General features: G+C 39.6%; 1 protein-coding gene across 1 annotated transcript; it reads left to right on the plus strand.

The window, feature by feature from the left end:
* Positions 1–2,289: 2,289 nt before the first annotated feature.
* On the plus strand, positions 2,290–3,314 carry LOC119570916 (the record flags this gene model as incomplete). The annotated part of the gene is made up of 2 exons (XM_037918464.1): positions 2,290–2,361; positions 3,267–3,314. Coding segments are annotated over 2 exons (120 nt in total), but the record flags the coding sequence as incomplete, so codon positions are not given.
* Positions 3,315–10,157: the final 6,843 nt, after the last annotated feature.

The following is a 10,157-nucleotide window of genomic DNA, read 5'->3' on the forward strand; positions in this document are numbered from 1 at the left end:
GAGAGAGCAGCAGATAGAGCAGCAGAGAGAGAGCAGCAGAGAGAGCAGAGAAGCAGCAGAGATAGGTCAGCAGAGAGAGCAGCATAGGAGAGCACGAGAGAGCAAAGAGAGCACAGCAGAGGAAGCAGAGAGAGCAGCAGACAGAGCAACAGAGAGAGCAGCATGAGAGCAGCAGAGGAGAGCACAGAGATGACAAGAGAGAGTCCGAGAGTAGAGCAGCAGTGAGAGCAACAGAGAGAAGCAGCAGAGAGAGCAGCAGAGGAGGCAGCAGAGTGAGAGCAGCGAGTAGAGCAGCAGAGGAGCAAGCAGAGAGAGCGGCAGAGATAGACAGCAGAGAGCAGCAGAGAGAGAGCAGATGAGCAGCAGAGAGGGGCATGCAGAGCGAGCAGCAACAAGGGCAGGCAGAGAATAGCAAAAAACAGCCAACAGAAAAGAAAAGGAGCATCATAAGAGAGCAGCAGACGATAGCAGCAGAGAGAGCCAGCAAGAGAGAGCCAGAGAGGCAGAGAGAGAAGCACGAGGAGAGAGCAGAGAGAGCAGACAGAGAGAGCAGCAGAGAGAGTAGGGCATAAGCGAGGCAGTATAGAGAAGCAGAGAGAGCTAGCAGAGAGAGCATCAGTGAGAGCAGCAGAGAGGACACATAGAGAGCAGCAGAGAGAGAAGCAGAGAGAGCATCAGTAGAGAGGGAGCAGCAGTCAGCAGCAGATGAGATGCAGCAGAAGAGGCAACGAGAGAGCAGCAGAGAGAGAAGCAGAGCAGAGAGGGAGTCAATGCCAGAGAAGCAGCAGAGAGAGATAGCCTACAAAGAGAGCACAGAGAGAGCAGCAGAGAGTAGAGCGCAGTAGAGAGCATAGATAGAGAGCAGCAGAGAGGAGCATCAGAGAGAATAGAGAGCAGCAGAGAGAGCAGCAGAGAGAGAGCTCAGCAGAGGAGATCAGCAAGAGAGCAGCAGAGAGAGCAGCAAGAGAGCAGCAGAGAGATCGCAGCAAAGATAGCAGCGAGAGACAGCAGAGAGAGCAGCAGAGAGAGCACGAGAGAGCACAGAAGAGTGCAGCAGAGCGAGTGCAGCCGACATAACACGGCAAACTGACAGGAGCCGGAGCGCTGATAGATGAAGCAACCCATAACGAGAGAAGCAGCAGGAGACAGCAGCAGAGGAGCACAGAGAGAGCAGCAGGAGAGAGAGCAACAGAAGACGCAGGAGCAGAGCAGCACGGATGACGAGCAGCAGAGATACATAGCAGCAGAGAGAGCAGGCACAGAGAGAGCAGCAAGAGCAGCATCAGAGAGAGCAGCAGAGAGAGAGCAAAGCAGAGAAGAGCAGCGAGAAGAGCGCAGAGAAGCAGCAGAGAGGGCAGCAGAGAGAGCAGCAGAGAGAGAGGTCAGCAGAGAGAGAGAGAGCAGCAGAGAGAGCAGCAGAGCGAGAGATGCAAGAGAGAGAGCAGGCACATGAAGAGCAGCAGAAGGCAGCAAGAGAGCAGGCAGGGAGAGCACAGAGGATAGCTAGAGAGGCAGCAAGAGTGAGCAGAGAGAGAGCACAAAGAGAGAGCGAGAGAGCAGCATAGGAGAGAGGCAGAGTAAGCACAAGAAGAGCAGAGAGAGCATCAGAGAGAGCAGCAAGAGCAGAAGCAGCTAAGAGAGAGTACAAGAGAGAGCAGCACGAGAGGACTGCGCTAGACGAGAGCCCAGCAACGAGAGAGCAGCCGAGATAACAGCAGAGAGAGAGAGAGCAGCAGAGAGAGCAGCAGAGAGGCGCAGGCAAGAGACAGCGAGAGAGCAGCAGAGAGAGCAAGCAAGAGAGCAGCAAGAGGCGCAGAGAGAGCGCAGAGAGAGGCAGCAGAGAGGGCAGCAGAGAGAGCAGTCTAGAGTGGCAGCCAGATAGAGCAGCGGGAGGAGGAGAGAAGAGCGACAGGAGAGCAGCAAAGCGAGAGAGAGCAGCAGAGAGAATAGCATAGTAGAGCAGCATCGAGAGATGCAGAGAGAGCAAGCAGAGAGTGAGCAGCAGGAGAGAGCAACAGAAAGACGCGCAGAGAGACATCAGAGGAGCGCAGAGAGAGAGCTCCGCAGGAGAGCAGCAGCGTAGATGCACGCAGAGAGAGGCAGCAAGAGAGCAGCAGAGAGAGGAGAGCAGCAGAGAGATCAGCAAGTAGAGCAGCAGAGTGAGAGCAACAGTAGGATCAGCAGAGAGAGAGCATTCAGAGAGAGAGCAAGAGAGCCGCAGAGAAGAGCAGTCAGAGAAAGCAAGCAGAGAGATGAGAGCAGCAGAGAGAGCAGCAGAGAGAGCAGCAGGAGAGAGCAGAAAGAGGAGCCTCAGAGAGAGCAGCAGAGAGAGCAGAGAGAGCCGAGAGAGCATCAGAGAGAGCAAAAGAGAGAGCAGAAGAGAGCAGGCGAGAGAGCGCGAGAGAGGATCAGCAGAGAGAAGCAGCAGAGAGAGCAACAGAGAGAGAGCAACAGAGAGAGAGCAGAGGGAGCACAGGGAGAGCGAGAGAGAGCAGCAGAGAGGGAGCAGCAGAGAGAGCAAGTCAGAGAGAGCAGCAGAGGAGAGCACAGAGAGAGGCGCAAGAGAGCAGCAGAGAGACAGCAGAGAGAGAGCAGCAGAGAGACGCAGAGAGAGCAGAAGTAGAGAGCAGCAGAGAGGGGCAGCAAGAGAGCCGCAGAGAGAAGCAGCAGAGAGAGCAGCAGAGAGCAGCAGAGAGATGCATGCAGGAGAGGCAAGAGAGAAGCGCAGAGAGAGCAGAGGAGCCGCAAGGAGGCAGAGAGAGCTAGAGAGCAAGAGAGGGCATAAGCAGAGAGAGCACGAGAGGGAGCGAGAGGCAAGCAGAGAGAGCAGAGATAGAGAGAGCCAGCAGAGAGAGCAGCAGATAGAGCAGCAGAGAGAAGAGCAGCAGAGAGAAGCATAGGAGAGAGCACAGAAGAGACCAGCAGAGAGTCAGCAGAGAGAGCAGCAGAGAGAGCAGAGAGAGGGCAGCAGAGAGGTGTGCAACATAGCAAATCAGCAGATAGTGCCACGACGCGCTCAAAGGAGAAGCCAGCAGAGAGAGCATGAGAGGGCGCAGAGAGACGCAGCAGGAGGGCACATAGCGAGGACATCAGGAGCAGCATGAGAGAGTCAGCAAGAGAGAGCATCAGAGGAGAGCAGAGAAAGAGCATCAGAGAGGAGCAGAGGAGCAACAGAGAGAGAGCAGCAGAGAGAGGAGGCAGAAAAGTAGCAGCAGAGAGGAGCAGAGAAGGGCAGCAGAGAGAGAGCAGCAGAGAGAGAGCAGCAAGAGAGAGCAGCAGAGAGAGGCAGAGAGAGCGCAGAGAGAGACGCGAGAGGAGGCAGCAGAGAGAGAGCAGCAAGGAGAGAGCAAGAGAGAGCAGAGAGAGGCAGCAGAGAGAGCGCACCCGCCTCTGGGCAACGGTGCGTGCGTTCCTTGTGTCCGATAGACTTGTACACGTCGCCAGTTGGCCTTTCTCCCTTTCATATATTGCTAGCGCCAAGGTCGCTCGATCGCATCGGATATAGCGAATATCGGCGAACACTTTCCCGCGGAATCCGTTCTCATTATCTTCCGTCCTTCCTTCTATTGGCGATTGGTTCTCTGCGGATCCACATGCTTACAATTTCAGACTCATTCTGTTTGCGGTGTGTGCTGCGGATCTGTATTTGTTTTCCAGAATCGAAGTGTTGCGGATGATCTGTTTCGTATTGCGTTTGTTCCGGGAGCTATGGCCAACTCTGTATACACTCATACATCGCCACGCACTGCACACACACTCCACACACACAACGGCCTTCCAACAAAATACCTACCATACCAGCACACTTCACCACAGAGTGACGTTTGCACACTACACACACACACTACACACACACGTCCACACTACAGAACCACACCACACACACACACCTCACAATCACAACGCTCACAGTGACACACACCACTAACACCTCACCTCACGACGCACACGACAGATCCACACTACACACATAATTTATAGCTGGGTTATCGTTCATTACTATATATAGTTATATATATATAGGATATTTATATATAATTGTATATATGATATATATACTATCATATATATATGATTAATATATAGATACTATCCTTCATACGTCAGATCTAGTACTACATCATATAGTAGTATATTATATATATATTATATAATATATGTATATCATATAATTATACTACTATAGTATATCTAATATCGTATATATATCGTAGATATATAGTTATAATATTTAGTAGTCACTAATGCCATTATATATTTATATGTCTATGCATATAATAGATAGATAATTATAGTATCTATTATATACTTATGTATATATAACTAGAATATGCACTTAGATATACTATAAGAGATAGAGAGAGAGGGGGCAGCGAGAAGAAGAGAGCAAGAGAGAGACAGCAAGAGAGAGAGCAAGAGAAAGAGCGGGGGCAGAAAAAGAGCAAGAGAGAGAAGAGAGAGAAAAAAAAAAAAAGAGAAAGGCAACAGGGGCAAGGGGCCGAGAGAGGGAAAGGAAAAAGGGGGAAGGGAACCAGAAGGGGAGGCGCAAAAGAGCACAAGGGAGCGGAGAGACGAAAAGGGGGCAGCGGGGGAGCGAAAACCCCCCCCAAAGGGCCGCCCCCAAACAACCCGCACCCCCCCAACCCCAACCCCACCACAAACAAACGAAAACACCCGCAACCCAACCCCCCCCAACACCGCTCCAAACAAAAACCCCCCCGGGGGGGCCCACGAACCAAACAATTTTTTATTAAAATTTTTTTAAAAAGGGGAAAAAAAAAAAAAAAAAACCCCAAACAAAAAAAAAAAAAAAAAAAAAAAAAAAAAAAAAAAAACAAATTAATAAAAAAAAAAAAATAAATAAATTTAAATTAAAAATAAATATAAAAAAAATTTTTAAAAAATTTAATTTATACTTTATTTTTTAACAAAAATAAAAATTATATATATATAATATTTATATATAATTTAAAAAAAAAAAAAAAACAAAAAAAAATTAATAACAATATATTTTAACCAAAACAAAAAAAAAAAATTAATATATATTATATATAAAAATAAAATATATATATATATATGAATATTATATATAAATATATTTTTATAATATTATATATAAATAAAAAATGAAAAAAAAATAATAAAATTTAATATCTAAAAAACCCCAAAACACTTGAATATATAAATAAAAATAAAAAAAAATAATTAAAAAAAATAAAAAAATTAAAAAAATATATAAAAAAACATAAAAAAACCCACATACCACCACACACCTTTTTAAAAAAAAATTTTTTTTTAAAAATTTTTTAATATATTATTAATATATATATTTTTAAAAAAATATATTTCTAAAACAAAATATTCCATACCCCAAACAAAATTTATTTATATATATATAGATATAATTATATATATATATATATTATATTTTACTATATATATTATATAAAATAATATAAAAATATTTTATAAAAAAATTTTAGTATTTTTTTTAATTATATAATAAAATATATATATATTATTATATTAATATGATTTTATTTTAATAATTTTAAAATTTTAAAATTATAATTATAATGTAATAATATATTATTTATTATAATATATTATAATATAAATATAAAATTTAAAATATAATATATATATTATATATTATATATTTTAATATTTTATATATAAAATAATATATATATATATACACACACACACAAACAAACCCAACACAAACAAAAAAAAAAAAACAAAAATTTTATAAAATTATATATATATCAAAAAACTTTAGATTTATATATAAAATAATATATTATATATATATAAAAAATATATATATATATAATTTTAATAAATATTTTATAGTTTATATAATATTTTTTAAATTATATATATAATATATATATATATATATATATATATTATATATAATATTTTATAATATCTATTTAACCACATTTTTTTTTCTTTTTCAATTTATTTCCTGCTTTCTGGTAACAATGGGCCCCTTTATAAAACCAAAAATCCGATCAATGGAACCCCAGTCTCCGCTTGTATAAGACCCAAAAGTGCCACGCTGGTTCAAGTGTGACTCACCCCCCCTTTTTCTGTAAAGGGGACTCTCTCAATTCCCCGGAGTCGTGTACTGTAAGCTTTTTAAAACAGTGGGAAAATAACATCTGAAAACCAAAAAAATGTAATCATTTGTAGGTTCCTAAAAAACCCAAGAAGGGGAAAAAAAAAGTAAATTTAAAAATAATTGTATTTATTATTATGTCCTCTTTTTCCAGTTATAACCTACCCGGGGCAGATCTTTTAAATACCCCCAAAATTTTAAAGAAAAGAAAGAAAAAAAGAGAAAAAAACCAAAAAACGACACATCTGCATTTCAATATTTAATATTTAATCACCCAAATTTCCCCAAACCAATTTGACTCACTGAACAGAGCACGTACGCTTTCTGTTTCATCGATCACCGGAGATCAGGGTTTCACTCTCCTCGAAGCCCGGGGGGTGTGAGGAGGGAGGAGGACCTCGGGGCCGAAGGAAGGTCGAATCGGCGGCCTCCGTTTGGTCTTTGCGCTGATTTCTGCTTCAAATAAACGTGGGGGGTGTGTGGGGCCTATGCATATATATATAATAAATAAATAAATATAATATTTTTTTATAATAAAAATATATATATATAATTATTATATTTTTTCTATATCTATATATATATATATAATATATAATATATATATATATATATATATATATAAATATATATATATATAAAACATTATATATATAATATATATATATATATATATATATATATATAGAGAGAGAGAGAGAGAGAGAGAGAGAAGAGAAGAGAGGGGGGGGAAAAGAGGGGAGAGAGAGTAGAGAGAGAGAGATGAGAAAGAGAGAAGAGGAGGAAGAGAAACAGAGAGAGAAAAAAGAGATAGAGAGGGAGAGACAAATGGATATATGGATATATAGATGCGTAGATTTATAGTTATAGATATAGATATATTTATGTATGTATCTATATGAATATATGTCTCTGTTTTTTTGTGTATGAATATATGTTCATGCATAGATATATATATATATACATACATAATATATATATATATATATATATATATATATATATATATATATATATATTTTATATATGTGTGTGTGTGTGTGTGTGTGTGTGTGTTGTGTGTGTGTGTGTGTGTGTGTGGGTGTGTGCGTGTGTGTGTGGTGTGTGTGTGTATGTGTGTGTGTGTGTGGGTGTATATGCATATATGTATGTATATAGTATATATATATGTTTATATGATTGCTATCTTTCTTTCTTTCTCTCTCTCCAAATCTATCTATCGTATATATATGCACACACATATGTATCCTACACACACCCACACACACACACACACACACACACCACACAACACACACACCACACACAAAACACACATACACACACACGCACCCCACACACACCCACACACACACACACACACGCACACACACATAAACAACAAAAAGAGACGAGGATCCGCGGACACCCACTTCCTAGGCCATTCCCGCTCCGCCGCAAGCACTTCCGCGCAAAATGTTACTGCCTCAATCACGTGCCCTTTTCCCTGGCAGGAAAAGTTGTGTGCGCTTATTCCTCCCTGAGGTGCTTTCGGATGAAACGAACAGCGCTCATAATTAGAAAGACTGAATTTGGTACCATTTTCCCCCGTCTCTTGCCGAGGAAACAAATTGCTTTTTTTTTTTTTTTTTTTTTTTTTCGCAGTGGAAATGAAATTCATTGTCATCATCGCTTGTTTTTTTTAACTTTTTTTCCCTTTTTTTCTCTCTCAAATGGATTCTCTTTTCTGTTTTCGGTTGATTAGGGACGTTGTTTTGGGAGATATAGCTATTTTCTGCGTGGAATAGCCTGTCTTCTCTGCGAACTGTGGTATTATTTTCTTTGGGAATAGTGGTACGGAGTTTGTTTCCCTTTGCAAAATAAAAGCGAGAGAGAGAAATATAGAGATAGAGATAGATACATAGATAGAGATAGAGAAAAGAGGAGAGAGAAGAAAGAGAAGAGAGAAAAGAGAGAGGAGAGAGAGAGGAGGAGAGAGAGAGAGAGAGAGAGAGAGAGGGGGAGAGAGAGAGAGAGAGAAAAGAGAAAAGGGGAGAAAAAGAAAAAAGAGGAGAGGAGAGAAAAAAGAAAGAGAGAGAGAGAGAGAGAGAGAGAGAGAGGGAGAAAATATATGACAGCCCAGACAGTGATAGAGCGAGAATCCGTGACAGAAAACAAAGAGAGACTGACAGGACAGACAGACAAACAAAGACAGAGAAACGAAAAAAAACCCAAAAAAACAAGAATAAAAAAAACTCACACATAAACCAGTAAACAAAAATAAACAGAATAAAAAAAAGAAAAATATATACATGTAGACCTGAATCACACTGACCTCCGACCCCCTTTTCCCTCAGCACCGCCCCTACCCCAAGGGAAAAGAGGTCTGTCGTAGGTTACTTCAGCCTATATGATTGTTAATGTGCCAATTTTCTCTTTCTATTTCCTCGCCTTACTATTGCTTTAATTCCCGTCTTTATCCCTCTCCTTTTCCTTGTGCGTCTGCTCCTTGTGTTACATCACCCGGGTGTGGGCGGATTAGCGCAAGGCAGAGTGGGTGTTGTGGCTTTTGGTTTGTTGTGTGTTGTTTGTTTGGTTTTTGTCTGCCTGGTGTTTATCTGTTTCGTTTGTCTGTTTGTGTTCCTTGTTTTAATTAATATCTCTGTTTTGTTTGTTTTGTTTATTTATGTTATTTGTCTTAGATATATCTGCCTTTTTGGTTTGTTTTGGTTTATTTGTTTATGTTTTTAGTTTAATTTTGCCTGCTTTGTTTGTTCCATTTGTTTTATATTCTTGTTTTAGTTTATGTTTGCCTGTTTGTTTATGTTTTTTGTATGTTTAAGGATCGGTTTACGTGTTTTATGTGTTTTTTTCATTTACTTATTCATCCGTTTCTTTATTATTTGTTTGTTTTTTTCTCATTTACTTATCCATACGTTTCTTTTGTTTTGTTTGTTTATTTGTTTATTATTCATTTATGTATTTTTTTTATTGAGTATTGTTCTCAGAATAAAAAAATCACGTGTCAGTTGAGAAATAACATGAGTGATCGTGATTTTTGGGCGGGGGGATTTTAATGATAATTATTCATGTTAAAAGCTGATTAATCCTAAAACACAAAGCAGAAGTTAAAACAAAAAAATATGAACCCCACGTGGGAAAAACAAACGTACACACACACACACAACACACACACACACACACACACACACCTACACCTAAAATACATGGTATACATACATTTCAGGCACTTAAAACACTTATGCACTTGCACATACATACATGCGCACACACGCAGAATAACCGATGACTGGAGAAAGAGAGAGAGAGAGAGAGGAGGAGGAGAGAGAGAGAGAGAGAGAGAGAGAGAGAAAGAGAGAGAGGGGAGAGAGAGAGAGAGAGAATCAAAACCAAAGCACGATCTATCCACCTTCTTTTGACAGGAAAATAGCAGCTTTTAGAAAAAAAAAAAAAAAAAAAACTTATTCCAAATGAGCATTTAAACTGCTAATACCCTAATTAACTTTAAAATGATTTTCAAAAAGTATACAAGTCTTTAAGCAATCTGTAATTACTCTGAAAAAGAGTATTAACACACACAAGTCAGAATTTTTCAGTTTGGAACCAATTTAAAGGAAAGAACTATACTGTGCCCGTGTCTGATCGCCCTTGGCTGTATTAACCCTCCCTCTTTCTTTTCTGTTAATATATAAGTTAGAATATGAAATGAAGATTATATCATTTTCAATATCTATATACATGCGTTTGTGAATTTCATCACAGATATTTCTTTCCCTTTTGTTTCTTTGTGTTATAATATACAAGTTTTTTTTCTTTTTTTAGCTATCCTTTTCGTTTTATTTTTTTTGTTGTGTCTGTATTCCACCAGAGGTTGTAAGCGGATAAACAGAGAAAAAACAGACACTTAATACTTAAAAAAAAAAAAAAAAAAAAGATAAAACAAGCCAATTTGACTGAAATAGTAAATGATCAAAGCCTATGCAAAATTCTATTGACAGTTATATGTTCATATGTCAATCAATCAATCCCT

Source organism: Penaeus monodon, unplaced genomic scaffold, assembly GCF_015228065.2.
Source record: "Penaeus monodon isolate SGIC_2016 unplaced genomic scaffold, NSTDA_Pmon_1 PmonScaffold_4421, whole genome shotgun sequence".
Classification (NCBI taxonomy): domain Eukaryota; kingdom Metazoa; phylum Arthropoda; class Malacostraca; order Decapoda; family Penaeidae; genus Penaeus; species Penaeus monodon.